General features: G+C 43.9%; 1 protein-coding gene across 3 annotated transcripts in view; it reads left to right on the top strand.

Moving 5' to 3' along the window:
- CSMD1 (CUB and Sushi multiple domains 1) overlaps nucleotides 1-23,760 on the top strand; it is a 1,887,231-nt gene that overhangs the window by 1,515,065 nt on the left and 348,406 nt on the right. For all 3 annotated transcript variants that reach the window (XM_056565713.1, XM_056565712.1, XM_056565715.1), the window contains exon 31: nucleotides 16,232-16,348. In XM_056565713.1, coding sequence (XP_056421688.1) covers nucleotides 16,232-16,348 — 117 coding nt within the window. The remainder of the gene's footprint in view (nucleotides 1-16,231; nucleotides 16,349-23,760) is intronic.

Below are 23,760 nucleotides of genomic sequence, written 5' to 3'. Positions count from 1 at the left end.
ACGTTGCTCTCTGTTCACTGGTTCTATGGAATAAACCTTCACCTTTTTGACACGATTTTTGCTTGTGTGCTGCTGCTTCTTGAAAATGTATTTATCTATCTAGACATAAATTAACCCTTACTCCCCCCCCATTTGCCAGGGTCGGGGTTTTTGTTTAAAGTCACATGCAAATCAATGGGAAATTTATGTTCCAGCATAACTTTCAAGTAGCTGGAGATATTTTGATGAAACTTAGTACACATGTTACTTTTATGTCAAGTACAAATATGATAGTTAAATTAACCCTAACCTACCACCTTATGTGAAAGATGGGGTCCCATGCAAGTAATGTCTGATGTCCCATGCAAATATATAGGACTTCCAGTATCTTACTCCAAACTCTGCTCTGTATGTCGGTGAGTGTGTCAGTCCAGCCACACCCCTCCTGTATGCCACACCCCTCCCACATGACACACACCTTCCCACAAAGCCACACCTTCCCACAAAGCCACACCCACAATGTAAGCCCCACCTCTTTTATTTTTTACCCTTTTTGTGCATTAGTCTGGCCTGCAAGTCATGTCCACTTCCACAAAACCATGCCTCCTTCTATTTTCAGCCTACAATCTCTTCAACACAACTCACCCGGGAGGACGGGATATAAGGATGACATATGAGGTCAGAATATCAATGTGGGATATGAGGATGGGATACGAGGTCAGGATATGAGGACAGGATGTGAGGACAGAATATGATGATGGGATATGAGGTCGGGATATGAGTTCGGGATGTGAGGTAGGAATATAAAGACATGATATGAGGATGGGATATGAGGTCGGGATATGAGGACAGGATATGAGGTTGAGATATGAGGACCAGATACGAGGACCGGATATGAGGTCGAGATATGAGGACGGAATATGAGGTCAGGATATAAGAACCGGATATGAGGTCGGGATATGAGGACCGGATATGAGAAAAGGGATATGAGGAAAGGGATATGAGGTCAGGATATAAGAACCAGACATGAGGTCGGGATATGAGGACCGGATATGAGGAAATGGATATAAGGAAAGGGATATGAGGACTGGATATGAGGTCGGGTTATGAGTACAGGATAAGAAGATGGGATATGAGGACAAGTACTTCCTCCTATGTTGTTTCTCCCCCCCCCCTCCCCACAAGGATTAGGTAGGAAAAACCGGGCAACGCCGGTACTTAGCTAGTCTATCTATATATATAAAACTCAACGTGTGCATGTCTGTATGTATGTATGTCTGTGTGTATGTGCCAGCATCACGTCCAAACAGCTAACAATATTAACATGAAAAGTGGCACACATGTTCCTTATATGTCAAAAACAAACATAGGATAGGTAATTTAACCCTTACTCACCCCCATTTGCCAGGGTCGGGGGTTTTGTTTAAGGTCCCATACAAGTCTATGGGAAATATGTTGCTGCATAATTTCCAAACGGCTGGAGATATTTCAATAATACTTGGTCACATGTTACTTATATGTCCATTTTAAATATAGGATAGATAATTTAACCCTTAACTACTCGCATTTGTGAGGACCATCGTTTTTGTTCAACCCCTTAACGACGCAGGACGTATATTTACGTCCTGCGCCGGCTCCCGCGATATGAAGCGGGATCGCGCCGCGATCCTGCATCATATCGCTTCGGTCCCGGCGCAAATCAACGGCCGGGACCCGCGGCTAATACCACACATCACCGATCGCGGCGATGTGCGGTATTAACCCTTTAAAAGCGGCGATCAAAGCTGACCGCCACTTCTAAAGTGAAACTGAAAGTATCCCGGCTGATCAGTCGGGCTGTTCGGGACCGCCGCGGCATCCCGAACAGCTGATCGTACACCGGGAGGGCCCTTACATGCCTCCTCGGTGTCCGATCGACGAATGACTGCTCCATGCCTGAGATCAAGGCAGGAGCAGTCAAGCGCCGATATTGCTGATCACAGGCGTGTTAATACACGCCAGTGATCAGCATAGGAGATCAGTGTGTGCAGTGTTATAGGTCCCTATGGGACCTATAACACTGCAAAAAAAATGTAAAAAAAAAGTGTTAATAAAGGTCATTTAACCTGTTCCCTAATAAAAGTTTGAATCACCCCCCCCCCTTTCCCATAAAAAAAATAAAACAGTGTAAAAAAATAAATAAATAAACATATGTGGTATCGCCGCGTGTGTAAATGTCCTAACTATAAAAATATATAATTAATTAAACCACACGGTCAATGGCGTACGCGCAAAAAAATTCCAAAGTCCAAAAAAGCTTATTTTGGTCACTTTTTATACCATTAAAAAATGAATAAAAAGTGATCAAAAAGTCCGATCAAAACAAAAATCATACCGATAAAAACTTCAGATCACGGCACAAAAAATGAGTCCTCATACCGCCCTGTACATGGAAAAATAAAAAAGTTATAGGGGTCAGAAGATGACATTTTTAAACTTATAAATTTTCCTGCATGTAGTTATGATTTTTTCCAGAAGTGCGACAAAATCAAACCTATATAAGTAGGGTATAATTTTAACCGTATGGACCTACAGAATAATGATAAGGTGTAATTTTTACCGAAATATGCACTGCGTAGAAACGGAAGCCACCAAAAGTTACAAAATGGCGTTTTTTTTTCCGATTTTGTCGCACAATGATTTTTTTTTCCGTTTTGCCGTGCATTTTTGGGTAAAATGACTAATGTCCCTGCAAAGTAGAATTGGCGACGCAAAAAATAAGCCATAATATGGATTTTTAGGTGGAAAATTGAAAGAGTTATGATTTTTAAAAGGTAAGGAGGAAAAAACGAAAGTGCAAAAACGGAAAAACCCTGAGTCCTTAAGGGGTTAAAGTCCCATGCAAATCAGTGGGAAATGTATGTTCCCACATAACTTCTGTACAGCCGTAGATATTTCAATACCTGGTACACATATTACAGGTTGGGATAGGAGGTAGGAATAGGAGGTCGGGATAGGAGGTCGGGATAGGAGGTCGGGATAGGAGGTTGAGATAGGAGGTCGGGATAAGAGGTCGGATGGGAGGTCGGGGTAGGAGGTCGGGATAGGAGGTCGGGATAGGAAGTTGGGATAGGAGGTTGGGATAGGAGGACGGGATATGAGGTCGGGATAGGAGGTCAGGATAGGAGGACGGGAAAGGAGAATGGGATAGGAGGTTGGGATAGGAGGACAGGATAGGAGGTCGGGATATAAGGACGGGATATGGGGTTGGGATATGACAACAATATCTGAGGACGGGATATGAAGTCAAAAGCTTCCTCTGTTGATTTTCCTCCACACCAAGAATTAGGAAGGAAAAACCGGGCAACGTCGGGTACTCCGCTAGTATATATATATAAAACTCAACGCGTGTGTGTGTATGTATATGTATGGATGTGTGTATGTTCCAGCATCACTTCCAAATGGATAAAGATATTAAAATGAAACTTGGCAGACATGTTACTTTTATGTCAACCTCAAACATAGGATAGGTAATTTAACTCCTTGGGGACGAAGGGCGTATGCATATGCCCTCACGTCCTGACACTTAAGGACGGAGGGCGTATCCATACGCCCTCAGCATTTCCGATCACTGCCGCTCGCCGGGCGGTGATCGGACCGGGATGACTGCTGATATCTATCAGCAGGCATCCCGTGGCAATGCCTAGGGGGTTCCTGAGACCCCCCCCCCCCCATATCAGCGATCACAGCAAATTGCAGGTCAATTCAGACCTGCAATTTGCTGCGATCCGGGCAAATCGGGTCACTGGTGACCCGATCTTCCGAAAAATAAGACTGATCGAAGCTGTCAGAGCCAGCTCCGACCAGCCTAAAGGATAGGAGCAAGGTGGCAGTGCTGCCACCCCTCCTATCCCCTGCCATTGGTCGGTCAGGCTGACCACCAATGGCAGGAGGGGGGCGGGGGGGTTAGAGTTAATTTCCCCCACTCTGGCCACCGATGGGAAGTCGGTACAGAGCGGGGGAACACGGGCGGAGAGGGGGGAGCATGGCCCAGCTTACCCGGACCTTCGGAGGGGGCATCGGCGGCATCCTTGGAGCAGCGGCACAAGCAGGAAGAGCGACAAACGGAAAGTGCGGCTGAGAAGGCTGCAGTGAAGATCGCGATAAGTGATCTTCACTGTGGCCTTCTAAAAGCGGCAAAACTACAACTCCCAGCATGCCCACACAACCAAAGGCTGTCTGGGCATGCTGGGAGTTGTAGTTTTGCAACATCTGGAGGGTCACAGTTTGGAGACCACTGTGTAGTGGTCTCTAAACTTTGGTCCTCCAGATGTTGCAAAACTACAACTTTCAGCATGCACTGACTGTCTGGGCATGCTGGGAGTTGTAGTTTTGCAACATCTGAAGTGGCACAGTTTGGAGACCACTATATGGTGGTCTCCAAACTGTAGCCCTCCAGATGTTGCAAAACTACAACTCCCAGCATGCCCAGACAGTCAGGGATGTTGGGCGTGTAGTTCTGCAATATCTGGCCCTTCAGATGTTGCAGAACTACAACTCCCAGCATGCCTGGACAGTCTGGGCATGCTTGGAGTTGTAGTTTTGCAACATCTGGAGGGCTACAGTTTGGAGGCCACTGTTCTTCCCCAGTTGTTGCATAACTACAACTCCTAGCATGCCCAGACTGTCCAGGCATGCTGGGAGTTGTAGTTCTGCAACATCTGAAGGTTCAGATATTGCAGAACTACACGCCCAGCATCCCTGACTGTCTGGCCGTGCTGGGAATTGTAGTTTTGCAACAGCTGTAGGCACACTGGTTGGGAAACACTGAGCTAGAGTCTGTTTCCTAACTCAGTGATTCCAACCCGTGTGCATCCAGCTGTTGCAAAACTACAACTCCCAGAGTGCACTGACAGACCATACAGGCTGGGAGTTGTAGTCTTGCAACAGCTGGAGGCACATGGGTTGGAATCACTGAGCTAGAGTCTGTTTTCTAACTCAGTGGTTCCCCACCAGTGTGCCTACAGCTGTTGTAAAACTACAACTCCCAGCATGTACGGTCTGCCAGTGCATTCTGGGAGTTGTCATTTTGCCACAGCTGAAGGTTTGGGGCGCCCCCCCCCCCCCTATGTGAATGTACAGGGTACATTCACACGGGCGGGTTTACAGTGGGTTTCCTTCAAGGAAACTTACTGTGAACCCCTGCCTGTGTGAATGTACCCTAAAAACACTACACTACACTAACAAATAATAAAAGTAAAACACTACATATACACCCCCTTACACATCACCCCCCCCCCCCCAATAAAAATGAGAAACGTCTCATACGGCAGTGTTTCCTAAACGGCGCCTCCAGCTGTTGTAAAACCACAACTCCCAGTGTTGCCGGACAGCCATAGACTGTCAATTTTGGGGGGATTTTTCTCCCATTACCCTTTGTAGAAATGGTAAATTTGGGGGGGAAAAACTGCACTTTAGTGAAATTTTTTTTTTTTCATTTACACATCCGAATTTAACGAAAAGTCGTCAAACACCTGTGGGGTGTTAAGGCTCACAGGACCCCTTTGTTACGTGCCTTGAGCGGTGTAGTTTCCAAAATAGTATGCCATGTTTTTTTTTTTTTTGCTGTTCTGGCACCATAGGGGCTTCCTAAATGTGACATGCCCCCAAAAACCATTTCAGCAAAATTCACTCTCCAAAATCCCATTGTCGCTCCTTCCCTTCTGAGCCCTCTACTGCGCCGCCGAACACTTGACATACACATATGAGGTATTTCCATACTCAAGAGAAATTGGGTTACAAATTTTGGGGGACTTTTTCTCCTATTACCCCTTGTAAAATTTCAAAAACTGGGTCTACAAGAACATGCGAGTGTAAAAAATTAAGATTTTGAATTTTCTCCTTCACTTTGCTGCCATTCGTGTGAAACACCTAAAGGGTTAACAAACTTACTGAATGTCATTTTGAATACTTTGAGGGGTGTAGTTTTTATAATGGGGTAATTTATGGGGTATTTCCAATATGAAGGCCCTTCAAATCCACTTCAAAACTGAACTGGCCCCTGAAAAATTCCGATTTTGAAAATTTTGTGAAAAATTGGAAAATTGCTTCTGAACTTTTAAGCCCTCTGATTTTTTCCAAAAGTAAAAGCATGTCAACTTTATGAGGCAAACATAAAGTAGACATATTGTATTTGTAAATCAATATATAATTTATTTGGAATGTCTGTTTTCCTTACAAGCAGAGAGCTTCAAAGTTAGAAAGATGCAACATTTTCAATTTTTTCATCAAATTTTTGAATTTTTCACCAAGAAATGATGCAAGTATCGACAAAAATTTACCACTAACATAAAGTAGAATATGTCATGAAAAAACAATCTCGGAATCAGAATGAAAAGTAAAAGCATCCCAGAGTTATTAATGCTTAAATTGACAGTGGTCAGAATTGCAAAAAATGCTCCCGTCCTTAGGGTTATAATGGGTTCCATCCAAAAGGAGTTAAGCCATTACCTACCCCCATTTGCGAGTCTGGGTTTTTATTTAAAGTCCCATACAAGTTTATGGGAAATATATGTTACTGCATAACTTCTAAATGGCTAAAGATATTTTGATAATACTTGGTCACGTTACTTATATAGTAACATAGCAACATAGTTCATAAGGTCGAAAAAAGAGAGGAGTCCATCAAGTTTAACCTATAACCCTAATGAGTCCCTACTGAGTTGATATAGATCTAGAATCCATAACCTGTAATTTTAATATTCTCCAAAAATGCATTCAGACCCCTTTTAAATTATTTTACAGAGTTCTCCATGACCACCTCCTCTGGCAGAGAATCTTTTCATTTGTTCTATTTCCTTCTGCCACTCAGTGCAGCATGGACCCTCAGGTGCAAACCATCTCAGTGTGCAATATTAATAAACACTTCCCTCTATTCTTCCTGTTCTATCTGACCCACCTCTTGCTTCCATTTATTCCAACTTTTTGGAGGAGATTTTTCCAGGGAAGATCTAACCAATCCCTTATATACAATACCCAGTACCTTTGTAGAAGAGGACCGAAGCCCAAATATAAAATCCATTAACTCGTGTCTATTTATTACCCATCTGGGATTATTTTTCTCTTTCTCAAATGCGCTTTTAATTTGTAAGTATAAAAAAAAATTATTCTGATTAATATTAAATTCCCGATTAAGTGTTCTCCACTCTTTTAACATGTTCTCTATCACTAAGTCTTTAACTGTAGTTACCCCATTTTTTTCCTAGTCTACATACTCTTTCAATTTCAACATTCCTGGAAAATATCAATTACCCCACAGTAGTGTATAGTGTACACTCCCCTTAATCCCCAATAAATGTCTCGTGAATCTCCATACTTTATTAACCCCTTAAGGACCCAGCCAATTTTCACTGTAGGACCCGGCCATTTTTTGCACATCTGACCACTGTCACTTTAAACATTAATAACTCTGGGATGCTTTTACCTTTCATTCTGATTCCAAGAATGTTTTTTCGTGACATATTCTATTTTATGTTGGTGGTAAAATTTTGTCTATACTTGTATCATTTCTTGGTGAAAAATTCCCAATTTTGATGAAAAAATTGAAAATGTTGCTTTTTTTTTTTTACTTTGAAGCTCTCTGCTTTTAAGCAAAATGAATATTCCTAATCAATTATATATTGATTCACATATACAACATGTCTACTTTATGATTGCATCATAAAGTTGACATGTTTTTACTTTTGGAAGACATCAGAGGGCTTCAAAGTATAGCAGCAAAATCAAACTTTTTTAGGGACCAGTTCTGTTTTGAAGTGGATTTGAAGGGCCTTCTTATTTGAAATGCCCCACAAATGACCCCATTATAAAAACTGCACACCGCAAAGTATTCAAAATGACATTCAAAGGGTTTTTTAACCCTTTAGGTGTTTCAAAGGAATAGCAGCAAATTGAAGGAGAAAATTCAAAATCTTCATGTTTTACACTCGCATGTTCTTGTAGACCCAGTTTTTGAATTTTTACAAGCGGTAAAAGGAGAGAAATCTTCCTAAAATGTGTAACACAATTTGTCTCGAGTGAGGAAATACCTCATTTGTGTATGTGAAGTGTTCGGCGAGTGCACTAGAGGGCTCAGAAGGGAAGGAGCGACAGAGGGATTTTGGAGAGTGAGTTTTTCTGAAATGGTTTTTCAGTGGCATGTCACATTTAGGAAGCCCCTATGGTGCCGGAAAAGCAAAAAAAAAAAAAAAACATGGCATACTATTTTGGAAACTACACCCATCAAGGAACATAAAATGGGGTCCAGTGAGCCTTAACACCCCACAGGTGTTTCACGACTTTTCGTTAAAGTTAGATATGTAAATTATATTTTTTCCCACTAAAATGCTAGTTTTCCCCCAAATTTTAAATGTTGACAAGGGATAAAAGGAGAAAATGCCCCCCAAAATGTTTAACTCCATCTCTTCTGAATATGGAAACACCACATATGTGGAGGTCAAGTGCACTGCGGTCGCACTGCTATGCTCAGAAGAGTAATCACATTTGGTTGCAAATTTTGCTGAAATAGTTTTTGGGGGCATGTCCCATTTAGGAAGCCCCTATGGTGCCAGGACAGCAAAAAAAAAAAAAAAAAAAAAACACATGGCATACTATTTTGGAAACTACACCCCTCAAGGAACGTAACAAGGGGTACAGTGAGCCTTAACACCTCACAGGTGTTTGACAACTATTTGTTAAAGTCGGATGTGTAAATGAAAAACATTTTTTTTTCACTAAAATGCAGTTTTTTCCCCAAATTTTAAATTTTTACAAGGGGTAATAGGAGAAAATGACCCCAGAAATTTGTAACCCCATTTCTTCTGAGTATGGAAATACCCAATGTGTGGATGTCAAGTGCTCTGCTGGCGCACTACAATGCTCAGAAGGGGAGGAGCGTCATTGAGCATTTGGAGACAGAATTTGGTTGGAATAGAAGTCAGGGGCCATGTGCGTTTACAAAGCCCCCCCGTGGTGCCAGAACAGTGGAACTCCCCCACCTGTGACCCCTTTTTGGAAACTACACCCCTCACAGAATTTAATAAGGGGTGCAGTGAGTATTTACACCCCACTGGCGTTTGACAGATCTTTGGAACAGCGGGCTGTGCAAATGAAAAATTTATTTTTTCATTTTCACGGACCACTGTTCCAAAAATCTGTCAGACACCTGTGGGGCGTAAATGCTCACTGTACCCCTTATTACATTACATGATGTGTGTAGTTTCCAAAATGGGGTCACATGTGGGGGGGGGTCCATTGTTCTGGCTCCATGGGGGCTTTGTAAACACACGTGGCCTTCAGTTCCGGACAATTTTTCTCTTCAAATTCCCAATGGAGCTCCTTCTCTTCTGAGCATTGTAGTGCGCCAGCAGAGCACTTTACATCCGCTTATGCGGTATGTTCTTACTCAGAAGAAATGGGGTTACAAATTTTGGGGGGCTTTTTTCCTATTTTTCCTTGTGAAAATGAAAAAATTAGGGTAACACCAGCATTTTTCCATCCAAATTTGAAGACTTTTCATTAAACACCTGTGGAGTGTTAAAGGGTAACTCTCATCAAATAAACTTTTGATATATTTTAGATTAATGAATGTTGAATAACTTTCCAATAGCATGTTAATGAAAAATCAGCTTCAGATTTTCCCGATCAGTCCCGTCAGCAAGCATTTCTGACTCATGCTGGAGTCCTAAACACTCAGAGCTGCCAGCCTGCTTTGTTCACAGCCAAACAGGCTGTGAACAAAGCAGGCTGGCAGCTCTGAGTGTTCTCCTTTGTCAGCTCATAGTGTTTAGGATTCCAGCATGAGTCTGAAATGCTTGCTGCCAGGACTGGTAGGGAGACCCCTAGTGGTCATTTCTTCAAAGTGGAAAATTAAATAGAAAGAAGCATATTTTTTAATAACATGCAATTGTAAAGTTATTCTGCATACATTAATCTATAATATATATAAAAAAAACTTTTTTTGATGAGAGGTACCCTTTAACCCCTTAAGGACCGGAGGTTTTTCCGTTTTTGCATTTTCGTTTTTTGCTCCTTGCCTTTAAAAAATCATAACTCTTTCAAATTTACACCTAAAAATCCATATGATGGCTTATTTTTTGCGCCACCAATTCTACTTTGTAATGACGTCAGTCATTTTGCCCAAAAATCTATGGTGAAGCGGGAAAAAAAATCATTGTGCGACAAAATTTAAAAAAAAACGCTGTTTTGTAACTTTTGGGGGCTTCCGTTTCTACGTAGTACATTTTTCGGTAAAAATGACACCTGATATGTATTCTGTAGGTCCATACGATTAAAATGATACCCTACTTATATAGGTTTGATTTTGTCGGACTTCTGGAAAAAATCATAACTACATGCAGGAAAATTAATACGTTTAAAATTGTCATCTTCTGACCCCTATAACTTTTTTATTTTTCCGTGTATGGGGCGGTATGAGGGCTCATTTTTTGCGCCGTGATCTGAAGTTTTTAACGGTACCATTTTTGCATTGATAGGACTTATTGATCGCTTTTTATTCATTTTTTCATGATATAAAAAGTGACCAAAAATGCACTATTTTGGACTTTGGAATTTTTTTGCGCGCACGCCATTGACCGTGCGGTTTAATTAACGATATATTTTTATAATTCGGACATTTCCGCACGCGGCGATACCATTTATGTTTATTTTTATTTTTATTTACACTGTGTTTTTTCTTTTATGGGAAAAGGGGGGTGATTCAAACTTTTAATAGGGAAGGGGTTAAATGATGTTTATTCACTTTTTTTTTTGCACTTTTTTTTTGCAGTGTTATAGGTCCCATAGGGACCTATAACACTGCACACACTGATCTTTTACATTGATCACTGGTTTCTCATAAGAAACCAGTGATCAATGATTCTGCCGCATGACTGCTCATGCCTGGATCTCAGGCACTGAGCAGTCATTCGGCGATCGGACAGCGAGGAGGCAGGTAGGGGCCCTCCCGCTGTCCTGTCAGCTGTTCGGGATGCCGCGATTTCACCGCGGCTATCCCGAACAGCCCACTGAGCTAGCCGGCATGCTTTCGGTTTCACTTTAGACGCGGCGTTCAACTTTGAACGCCGCGTCTAAAGGGTTAATAGCGCGCGGCACAGCGATCAATGCCGCGCGCTATTAGCCACGGGTCCCGGCCGTTGTTAGAGGCCGGGCCCGAACCGCTATGACGCGGGGCCACGCCGTGGCCCCGCGTTATAGATCGGGAGTGGACACATGACGTTCCAGTACGTCATGTGTCCTTAAGGGGTTAAGGCTCACTATACCCCTTGTTACGTTCCGTGAGGAGTGTAGTTTCCAAAATGGGGTCACATGTGGGTATTTCTTTTTTTTTGCGTTTATGGCAGAACCGCTGTAAAATCAGTCACCCCTGTGCACATCACCAATTTAGGCTTCAAATGTACATAGTGGGCCCCCACTCCTGAGCTTTGTTGTGCGCCCACAGAGAATTTTACGCCCACATCTGGGGTATTTCCGCACTAGAAATTGCGTTACAAATTCTGGGGGTCTTTTTTTCCTTTTAACACTTGTGAAAATAAAAAGTATGGGGCAACATCAGCATGTCAGTGTAATTTTTTTTTTTTTTACACTAACAGGCTGGTGTAGCCCCCAACTTTTCCTTTTCATAAGGGGTAAAAGGAGAAAAAGCCCCTAAAACTAGTAGTGCAATTTCTCCCGAGTACGGAAATACCCCATATGTGGCCCTAAACTGTTTCCTTGAAATACGATAGGGCTCCAAAGTGAGAGAGTGCCATGCGCATTTGAGGACTAAATTAGGGATTGCATAGGGGTGGGCATAGGGGTATTCTATGCCAGTGATTCCCAAACAGGGTGCCTCCAGCTGTTGCTAAACTCCCAGCATGCCTGGACAGTCAGTGGCTGTCCGGAAATGCTGGGAGTTGTTGTTTTGCAACAGCTAGAGGCTCCGTTTTGGAAACACTGCTGTACAATAAGTTTTTCATTTTTTGGGGGGGGACAGTGTAAGGGGAGCGTATATGTAGTGTTTTACCCTTTATTATGTGTTAGTGTAGTGTAGTGTTTTTAGGGTACGTTCGCACTGGCAGAGGTTTACAGTGAGCTTCCCACTAGAAATTTGCGCCGCAGAGAAAAATTGGCCGCAGCTCATACTTAAAGCAGGAAACTTACTGTAAACCTGCTGTGTGAATGTACCCTGTATATTCACATGGGGGGGGGGGGGGGCAAACCTCCAGCTGTTTCAAAACTACAACTCCCAGCATGTACTGACAGACCGTGCATGCTGGGAGTTGTAGTTTTGCAACAGCTGGAGGCACACTGGTTGGAAAACCTTCAGTTATGTTTTGTAACCTAACTCAGTATTTTCCAACCAGTGTTCCCATAGCTGTTGCAAAACTACAACTTTAAGCATGTACTGATCACCAAAGGGCATGCTGGGAAATGTAGTTATGCAACAGCTGGAGGTACGCAACTACAACTCCCAGCATGCCGAGACAGCTGTTTGGGCATGCTGGGAATTGCTATTTTGCAACATCTCGAGGGCTACAGTTAGAGACCAGTGCACAGTGTTCTCCAAACTGTGGACCTCCAGATGTTGCAAAACTACAAATCCCAGTATGCACAGACAGCAAACTGCTGTGTGGGCATGCTAGAAGTTGTAGTTTTGCAAGATCTAGAGGGCAGTATAGAGATCACTGTGCAGTGGTCTCTAAACTGTAGACCTCCAGCTGTTGCAAAACTGCAAATCCCAGCATGCCCAAACAGCTGTCTGGGCTTGCTGGGAGTTGTAGTTTTGCAACATCTGGAGGGCTACAGTGTAGAGACCACTATATAGTGGTCTCAGACTGTAGCCCTCTAGATGTTGCTAGGCAACTTATCGGCTTCCGTCGGATCCAAGGAGCCGTCCTCTGCTGCCGCACGGCATGCCGCCCGCGCCGATCACCGCAGCCGATCGCGTCCCGCTGCCTCCAACGATGGGTGAGTGGATCTTCGGCACCCGTGCCCTTCGGTTCCCCATTCTGCCCCGCCTATTGTGGGTGGGCAGAACGGGGAAAATGAAAGTTAACCCCGCTGCCCCCGATCTGCTATTGGTCATCGCTTTTGGCGACCAATAGCAGGGATAGGAGGGGTGGCACCCCTGCCACCTCACTCCTATCCCTTCAGGAGGATCGTAGGTGTCATGGACAACCACGATCCCCCTTATATTCTGGGTCACCGGGTCACCACAGACCCGTATGACCAGGAATCGGTGCAAATCGCAAGTGTGAATTCACTGATCGTCGACATGGGGGGGAGTCTTATGACCCCCCTGGGCATTTGCGTGGGGTTTCCCAGGGGGTCCCCGTACACCCTGGGTACTAAACAGGTTAAACATACTACAGGTGGGAATTCTTCCCCAATCAGTGTGCATACATCTTCCACCTTCAATTAGCTGCACTGTGCTACCTTCCTTGTTACCCAGTTTAGAGAAAAAAACTTTTAAGACATCATCTTCCTTAATCATGTATTCAATTTGTGCCGCTATATAATACAATTGCATATGTGGTATACCAAAGCCTCCACTAATCAAGGGAGGATTCAAAAATGTGTGTTTCACACGTGTCTGTTTCCCATCCCATTAAAAAACATTAATCTCATTCTGTATTTTATTAAAGTGATGTCCCCCTAACCATATAGGTGCTGCTCTTACCACATGCAGGACCATGGGAAAAATAATCCTTTTTATAAGAATAATCCTTTCAGCCATATTCATGCGCAGTTTTTTCCATATTTGAACTTTATTTCTTACTTTCTGTGTCAATGGAGCAGTATTCAACTGAACAAAATCTTCTATATTTCTAGATATTTTGATTCCTAAATAATCTAGGTCCTCATTTTCTTGCAGCACATGTTCTCTCCCTGAAAACCTAGGCTATCTCCTGACAACATTAGTAGCCCCGATTTTTTCCAGTTAATCTGAAAGCCAGAATATTTACCAAACTCCTTAATCAACGCAATAATACTAGATAATTTTCTTTTAGGGTCTGTTACAAATAGTACCACGTCATCCGCGTAAAGCAGTATTTTCTCCTCCTCTCCCTCAACACCAAACCCATCAGACAGCCTGGAACCCCTAATCAGCTGCACCAGTGGTTCAATGAAGAGGGAGAAGAGGAGGGGTGACAGGGGGCAGCCCTGCCTAGTTCCTCTCTGTAGCGACACCACCTCCCGGGAGATTATGTTATTAATATTAATTTTGGCTTTAGGGGATTTGTATAAGGCCCTCAACCTTTGTAAAAAATATTCTCCAAGATTCATGTGTTCCACTATCTTGAAGAGAAAGCCCCACTCCACTGACTGCATGCACTTTAAATTGTGTTGTTATGTTACAACAGGTAGGAATACTGTGTGCTTGATTAATCTGCAAAAAAGTAAGTAAAGGCACAATGCTGCATTTATGGCACTTATTCAGGTCAGCCAAAGCTTTGCTCAGTTCAGTAGTTGTAAATTTTTTTGTATGAGCCTTGAAAAAGGCTTGCTGGGATTTGTAGTCCATGATGTTTTTTTTGTTTTTGTTTTTGTAATGGGAAGCAGGTCCCCTAAGATCATCCCACAGATTAAGGCTGTTAAAGGGGTACTCTGGTGAAAACCTTTTTTCTTTTAAATCAACTGGTGGCAGAAAGTTAAACATATTTGTAAATTACTTCTATTAAAATATCTTAATCCTTCCTGTACTTATTAGCTGCTGAATACTACAGAGGAAATTCTTTTCTTTTCGGAATGCTCTCTGATGATATCACGAGCACAGTTCTCTCTGCTGACATTATTATAATAATAACTCTTTATTTATTGTTGTCCTTAGTGGGATTTGAACCCAAGTCCCCAGCACTGCAAGGCAGCAGTGCTAACCACTGACGCACCATGCTGCCTTTAGCATACATCTGCTATGCATGGTTGCCAAAATGGACAGAGATGTCAGCAGAGAGCACTGTGTTCGTGATGTCATCAGTGTCCCAAATAGAAAGGAATTTCCTCTGTAGCATTCAGCAGCTAATAAGTACTGGAAGGATTAAGATTTTTTTAATAGAAGTAATTTACAAATATGTTTAACTTTCTGCCACCAGTTGATTTAAATGAAAAAAGGTTTTCACCGGAGTACCCCTTTAATGATCACTTTGCTGTGTATTTTTGTATAGCCCCTCTAGGATTTGTGCTAAGTGTTCTGTGGAGGTTATTGATAGGATAAGGCTTTTGGGATTCTGTAGGATTTAGGCTCCTGTTCACACACACTGTCTGTCTGTCTTTATCTCTGTCTGTGTCTCTCTCTTTCTCTCTGTCTGTCTCTCTCTCTCTCTCTGTGAATGCAGTCATCCCAACACTGCATGCCCTTAAAACTGTGTAAAAGTCCCTGCTACCTCGTCGTGATAGAGCAGTGCAATAAAAAATGTGTGCATCTAACACATATTAGCGTTATAAAGTCACATAACGTGTATCTCTTTGGTTTTATCAAACATGCATTATATCCCCCATACTGTCTCCCATTGGCCTTTGACACAGCTGATTGGAGCTGATGGACACATACACCATGAAATCATATGATAACCTGGGTTATAATGTGATATGCTGGTCAGCCTGACATCATCCCCCCCCCCCCCCCTGCTCTTCCTGCTTCCTCTGGCCACCAAAATGTCATGTGTTCCATGTAATTTAGTACAAGCTCGCTCATGACCCGGAGGTATGTGGCAATACTGTATGTATCTTAGCTTGCACTCACTTCATTATGTACCATCACACAGTGTACTGTACAGCAGCAAGGACTTCTGTCTTTGACAGAAGTACACCCTGCTGCCGAGCATACGATGTGCTATCTATTGCAAGGCAATTGGGGCACTTTACACTTTTATACTTTATAGTATATTGTATTATAGTGATGAGAAAGTGCCAGTTGTGAATTTTTGTTTTATTGCTTATAATATTCTTAAATAGCCTTAGATTTTTTTTTAATAACAAAACTACTATAAAATAGCATACAGAAATCTAAATAAAGAAGAAGAAAGTCCAGCGCAGTTGGACCTCCACGATTGTCTTGTGTCCTGCTTGCACGAAATAAACCGCATATCTGTTGGAATAACTGCGCTGGACTTTCTTCTTCTTGATTATGTATTGCTGAAATCCGCACCTGTCCGAGCTGCAGTCGGTCTGTAGTGGGAGAGCTGATTTTGCTTGTTTCTATCAGAAATCTAAATACTGTCAACCCTTGTTTCAGCTCCTTGTGGTGGCCAGTATACAGGGATGGATGGAGTTGTTTTATCCCCAAACTACCCAAATAACTACACTTCCGGGCAGATTTGTCATTATTCAATAACTGTTCCCAAAGAATTTGGTAAGTGAAATATTGACATACATAAAATATCTGTAATATGACATGATTTTTTTAATGTCTTTTAAAGTGTCAGGTAATAGACTAAATTTAATTCTAATCAGTATGCAAAATATAGACATTGTATATATTTTCTTTTACATGCAACAGTTTTTCAGTCCTCTAATGAACTATTAGTTGTTTAAAAAGTCATTACTGAGGGACTGATGAACATTTCCATCATTACAATCTTCATAGCCGATGGGAAGAAGTTTCATGCTTGCCTAGCGACGTTTCTAGCAAGTGCCCGCGCTAGGCAGCAATAGCTTTTGCAAATGTATGTTTCACTGCAATTGGCATTTACATTTACAGGTTGGGCTGCTGATAACAATGATTTTTACAATGGTGCCATTGATCACTGCTACACATGGCTGATTCTTGAGTCACACCATTCTACTGTGCAGAGATAATGCTCTATTGTTAAAGCAGAATTTTAAGTACATGTATATTAGATAATTGTATCTTTTCTTATTTTATACATACATAAAATGCTATACCCCTTTATACAAGTCTCTAATGAGAAAATTAAATACACCTGAGCATCATCTCAACATGAGCTTCAATGGAGTGGATACGGCTCTTGTTATGCTGCATTTTTGCAATGTCTGGCAGAGTTATATGTCAGAATACTCTACAGCATTTACCTCTGATGTGTGCCACTTAGTAGAATCTGCCATACATAGATCCCACAGTTTATAATAATGTATATTGCCCAGTATACAACTTTTTGTTCTATGGAATAGCACAGAGGTCTTCATTATTTCATCCAACAGATAAACATCAAAATCTAATGAAACTATTTAAACAGAGGCCAAAATAATACTGATTTGGAATCCATTGAGTAATGGAGGTCTATTGATACATTTGTCATATGTGTCAAAATATTTCCGTTTACACATTGGTTATACAATGTATTAGGGATGAGCGAATCGAATCTGACAAATCCAAATTCGTTATGAATTTCAGGAAAAATTTGATTCACAACAAATGCGAATATCGCCACAAATCAATGGCGCAAATGGCTTCATTAAATTAAATTTAGTGTGATCAAGGCTCCAGGGCATCTAAAATGGAGGATCTACATGTGAGGACATGGGGTAAGGAATCCTGGTAAGGGGGGAACAAGGGTCGGCAGGATGACCCTGATTGACATGCAACTTATCAGCAGCCAACCACATCTGTGATGTCACAGCCCCATATAATCAGCAGCCATCTTGCGGCCAGTCACTTCAGCCTTTTATTGCAGAGAAAGAGAGAGAGAGAGAGGGACAGACAGCACTGTGTGTTGCACAGAACAGCATTTTTACAGCAGTGATTCACCTCCCAGTCACTTCAGTGTTCTATTGCAGAGAGAGAGGGATAGAGAGCAGTGTGTGTTGCACAGAAAAGCATTTTTACAGCACCAATTCACCTCCCAGACACAGCGTTCTATTGCAGAGAGGGACAGAGAGCAGTGTGTTGCACAGAAACGCTTTTTTATAGCAACGATTCACCTCAAGCCAAAATCCAGCCTAGAAGCACTGATAGGGAAGGCAGTGGGATTGAGAGAGAAAGTGCAATTTTGGGTGTAGTACACAGCGACTGTGTGCTGCAGCACTGGTGTGTAACACGAACTGAAAAGCTAATAGTAGCCAGCCAGTTAGGGCGAGCAGAGCACTAAAAGCATATTGTCCTCTATTAAGTGTAACCTGTGCGTACATCTAAGTGGTGTATCATTTTGTACCTGTTAAAGTCTCAAGGGCCTAGTTACTGTGAAGAGCCAGCCCAAAAGTACACAACTGCTAGTGTTGTAGACAAATACTGTTTTAAGCATACTGGTGCGCATTGCACTCCCCTCATAAGTGCATACCACATATGTCAACAGTCGGTGGGTTCCTCAGACACAACCCTGAGTTGGCATGACCCAGGAGCAGTCCCTGTCCTCCCATTGCCTCTGCCCTATGCTAGTCCCTCCCCACAGAAGTATCTTATGCTGTGGGTTCAGCTCCACTATTTAGTGAGGACGATCTAAGAGAAGACAGTCAGCAGCTACAGCTCAGCCAAGAAGTGGAGGAGACATTCGCCGCTGTTACACACTGCGCTGCGGCCTTAAGCACCGGCCGTGAGCGCAGTGTCCCCGTGTCCCTGACCGCCGGTGGGGCCAGGATTTGCATCGTGGGACGCACCCGCATGCGAATACCGGCCCGTCACTCACCTTGTCCTGCTCCTGCAGCTCTCTCACTCTCTCAGCTCCGGCGTACGCGTCCCCCTCCCTTAGGGCACATGCGCGCCGGAGCTTTGAAATGTAAAGGGTCAGTACCCCCATAATTAGTAAAAGCACCTGACAGCACATTATAAGTTGTTGCACCTCCCACACCCCCTGCCGGATCTTCAGTGCCTATTGCCTGAGAGAAAGCGTTCCCTATTGCTGCTTTTGCCATACCCGTGTTTCCAGACCTTCCTGCTACCTTTTTTAACTACAAACCTTTGCTGCCTGCCTTGACCTTCTGCTACATTGACTACGCTAAGACTCCTCCTTTGTTACCTCGCCTTGCCCAGTTACCTGTGTGGTCGAGCCGTGTCGGGCGTAGATTCCCCTCCACGATATGGTCCGAGTCATCAGCCACCAGTTTGAGGGGGATCCTAAGTCCTGTCGTGGTTTCGTGACGCAGTGCTCCATGCACATTGAACTCATGGCGGACCAGTTCTTCACAGAACGAGCAAAGGTAGCCTTCGTCATCAGTCTCCCATCTGGTAGGGCCTTGGCCTGGGAAACTCTGCTGTGGGATCGCAATGATGCTATCACTACCAATCTGCAGGCATTCCTGCAGGAATTTCACACTGTCGGCTGAGACGGCTTTGCTGAGTCTTTCCCAGGGCAACTCCACTGTGGGCGAGTATGCCATCCGGTTCCAGACCTTGGCGTCAGAGTTGTCTTGGAATAATGACTCTGCGCTACTTTCAAGAGAGGATTATCATTCAAATTAAGGATGTCCTCACTGCCCAGGAATTGCCATCTAACCTGAATGAACTTATACAATTGTCATCCCGGATTGATATCCATTTCTCTGAGCGATGAGAGGAACTGCGACAAGAAAGGGAATCTGCATGATCTCATCGCTTTCCTCATCTGGCACCAGTTTTCCAGCAACCACCACAACCTTCTATGTTGCCTCCCACAGTGGAGGCTATGCAGGTGGATCAGTCTTGCTTGACCCTGCAGGAAAGAACTCGCCGACGAACCGAAAATCTATGCCTATACTGAGCCAGTGCAGACCACTTCCTTAAGGATTTTCCTCTGCGTCCACAGGCCTCCCTAGGTGTGAGTTCCACCTCTCCATGCTTAAATCTGATTGTCCAGTTTCTTCTGCCTTCTAAAGAGATCATCTCCGTTCTGGCTTTCCTTGACTCTGGCTCAGCGGGAAACTTTATTGATGCATCCCTAGTCCATAGGTATCATCTGCCGGTGTCCCGCCTCTTCAAACCACTGTATATCTCTACGTTCAATGGAGAAAGACTGGACTGTACCGTGCTATATCGCACAGAACCATTATCTATGCAAGTCGGAGTCTCCCATAGAGAGAACTTGTCTTTCTACATTCTCCCACATTGTACTTCTCCTCTATTGCTTGGCCTGCCGTGGTTGCAACTCCATGCTCTGCAGCTTGATTGGAAAACTGGAGAAGTTCTTCGCTGGGGCCCATACTGCAACCACCACTGTATACATATACATGTGACCAAGTTGAAATCTTCATCTAGTCCTCTGCCAGGTTTACCTTTGTTCCTCCAGGACTTTGCTAATGTCTTCAGTGAAAAGCAAGCTGAAGTCTTGCCTCCACATCGTCCTTACGATTGTCCCATTGATTTACTGCCTGGCAGCACACACCCCCAGGGGCCGAATGTACCCCTTGTCAGACCCTGAAACCCAGGCCATATCAACTTACATCCAAGAGAATCTTCAGAAGGGGTTCATCAGGAAATCCTCTTCTCCAGCCAGATCCGGGTTCTTCTTTGTGGAAAAAAAAGATGGGTTGTTGCATCCTTGCATCGACTACCGAGGACTGAATAAAATTACAGTAAAAAATCATTATCCCCTTCCTTTAATCTCGGAGTAGTTTGATCGGCTGCGAGGTGCCAGGATTTTCTCCAAACTGGATCTTCATGGTGCCTATAATTTGATTTGTATAAGAGAACGGGACAAGTGGAAGACTGTGTTTAATACTCGAGACGGACATTTTGAGTACCTTGTAAAGCCATTCGGACTATGTAATGCTCCAGCAGTCTTCCAGGAGTTTGTCAATTACATTTTTCGGGACCTTCTCTACTCCTGTGTCGTTGCCTGTTTGGATGACATTCTCATCTATTCGCCCAATCTCCACACTCATCGTCTCCATTTCCGTCAAGTTTTACAGCATCTCCAAGACAACCAACTCTATGCAAAACTTGAAAGTGTACTTTTCAAAAGACCAGTCTACCGTTTCTGGGGTATATTGTTACCAGTTAAGGGACTTCAAATGGATCCTAACAAATTATCTGCTGTACTGGAGTGGCCTCAACCTTCTGGTCTGAAAGTGATTCAGCGCTTCCTTGGCTTTGCCAATTATTACCCGCAGTTTTTTCCCCACTATTCCACCTTGGTTGCCCCCATCGTGTCTCTTACCAAGAAAACTGCCAATCCGAAGGTCTGGACTCCAGAGGCCGAGGAAGCCTTCAAGCACTTAAAGTCTGCCTTTGCTTCTGCTCTGGTGTTGTCAAGACGGGATCCGGACAAGTCATTTACTTTGGAGGTGGATGCATCTTCAGTTGGTGCAGGAGAAGTCTTGACACAAAGCTCTTTCAAGGGCAGGACTGTGACTTGAAAATTTTTCTCTAAGACTTTCTCTCCAGCGGAGAGAAAGTATACTATAGGAGATTGTGAGCTTCTGGCTATTAAGTTGGCCTTGGAAGAATGGCAAAATCTCTTAGAGGGCTCTGTGCATCCAATAACCATCTACACGGATCACAAGATCACAACAATTTACTCAATTTATCTTCAGTCTGCTCATTGTCTCAACCCTCGAAAGGCTCGCTGGTCCCTATTCTTCTCCAGGTTTAACTTTTTTATACATTTCCGTCCAGCAGAGAAGAATCTTCGGGCTGATGCTCTATCAAGATCTTCAGAAGTACAAGACCTGGAATCACACCTTCAACATATTGTTCCTCCTGATCGTTTTATTTCCACAGCGCCAGCAAGTATTCAGCATCTGCCCCCTGGGAAGACTTATGTATCTCCTCGTCTGCGACTCCGAATCTTGAAATGGAGTAATTCCTCTCTGTTGGCTGGTCATGCCGGCATCCGTAAATCTTTGCAACTAATCTCCCGACAATATCGGTGGCCCACTCTGAAACGGGATGTCATAGACTTAGTTCGTTCCTGCTCAGTGTGTGCCCTGGACAAAACACCACTTGCAAAGCCAAACGGTCTTCTACATTCTTTACCTGTTCCTGACCTGCCCTGGACTGACATTGCAATGGACTTTATTACAGATCTTCCTCCTTCTAGCGGCAATGCGGTCATCTGGGTAGTTGTGGACCGATTTTCTAAGATGGCTCAGTTTGTGCCCTTGCCTGGTTTACCATCTGCACCTCAACTCGCTAAACAGTTCCTTTCCCATATCTTCCGTCTCCATGGATTATTGGCACATATTGTTTCCGACCGGGGAGTCCAGTTCGTTTCTAAATTCTGGAGGGCACTCTGCTCACATCTTCAAGTTAAGCTGGATTTCTCATCTCCATATCATCCCCAATATAATGGTCAAGTTGAGAGGGTGAATCAGGTCTTAGGGGATTACCTTTGGCACTTTGTTTCTGCCCGCCAAGACGACAGGGACGATCTACTACCCTGGGCAGAGTTTTCGTACAACCAAGAGGATACCGAATCCACAGGAACTTCACCCTTCTTTGTAGTCTATGGACTTCATCCTCATCCACCTTTGCCCTTGTCTTCTCCATCCGGTGTCCTTATGGCTGATGAACTTGTACAGAACTTCTCTGGAACTTCATCTGGAAGAAGACTCATCTCTCCCTTCTTCGTGCCATGACCCATGACCATGAAATTTCAAGCAGACAAGAAAAGGCATCCTCCTCCCGAATACTCCGGGGACAAAGTGTGGTTATCATCTAAATACATCAGCTTCAAAGTACCCTGTTACAAACTGGGTCCACGTTATTTGGGCCCTTACAAAGTCAAGAAATGCCTAAATCCAGTGCCTTATTCTCTTCATCTCCCTTCCTCCCTTCGGATCCCAAATTCTTTTCACATCTCCCTCTTGAAACTTGTCATCTATAACCGCTTCTATAAAAAGGACGTTTTTCCTACTCCTATCTCGGGTACCTCGGATGTATATTCGGTCAAAGAAATTCTGGACTCCAAACTCATCAGAGGAAAACGTTTCTTTCTTGTAGATTGGGAGGGGTTCGGACCAGAGGAGAGGTCTTGGGAACCACAGAATAACATCCTAGATCACGATCTTCTCAAAAGGTTCTTGAGCCGTAAAAAGAGGGGGAGACAAAAGGGGGGAGTACTGTTACACACTGCGCTCCGGCCGCAAGCACCGGCCGTGAGTGCAGTGTTCCTGACTGCCGGTGGGGCCGGGATTCGCATGGCGGGATGTGCCTGCATGCAAATCCCGGCACGTCACTCACCTCGTCCCGCTCCTGCAGCTCTCTCACTCTCTCAGCTCCGGTGTGCGTGTCCCTGTCCCTTAGGGCGCGCATGTACCGGAGCTTAGACATTTAAAAGGCCAGTACGCCCATAATTAGTAAAAGCACCTGACAGCACATTATAAGTTGTTGAACCTCCCACACCCCCTTGCCGGATCTTCAGTGCCTATTGCTTGAGAGAAAGTGTTCCCTATTGCCTGTTTTGCCATACCCGTGTATCCAGACCTTCCCGCTACGTTTTTTGACTACAAACCTTTGCCGCCCCCTTGATCTTCTGCTACGTTGACTACGCTACAGCCTCCTCCTTCGTTACCTCACCTTGCCCAGTTACCTGTGTGGTCAAGCCGTGTCGGGGGTAGCAACCTGGGTGTTGCCAGCCACAGCAAGCCCATGCTGCCTTGTGGCGGGCTCTGGTGAAGACCAGCGGCACCTTAGACTCCGCTCCCCGATACGGTTCGAGTCATCAGCCACACAGGTAGAGGATCTACATCCAGTTCCGTTACAGCAGCTTCCTCAGCTAGGCAGGAAAGTAATGATGAGGAGAGTGGCGTGGGAGGTATTATTGTGAGCGTTCAGACTCCTGGAGCAGACACTGTTGAGGAACATGAGGAGGACATCAGTGACGTGCAGACACAACTCGATGATGATGAAGCCGATCGCACTTGGGAGCCGGGTGCAGAAGGTGCTTCATTATC

The sequence above is a fragment of the Hyla sarda genome, chromosome 3 (genome assembly GCF_029499605.1).
Source record: "Hyla sarda isolate aHylSar1 chromosome 3, aHylSar1.hap1, whole genome shotgun sequence".
Lineage (NCBI taxonomy): Eukaryota > Metazoa > Chordata > Amphibia > Anura > Hylidae > Hyla > Hyla sarda.
Note: the sequence above shows the minus strand (reverse complement) of the source record. Positions and strands in the feature narration are given on the sequence as shown.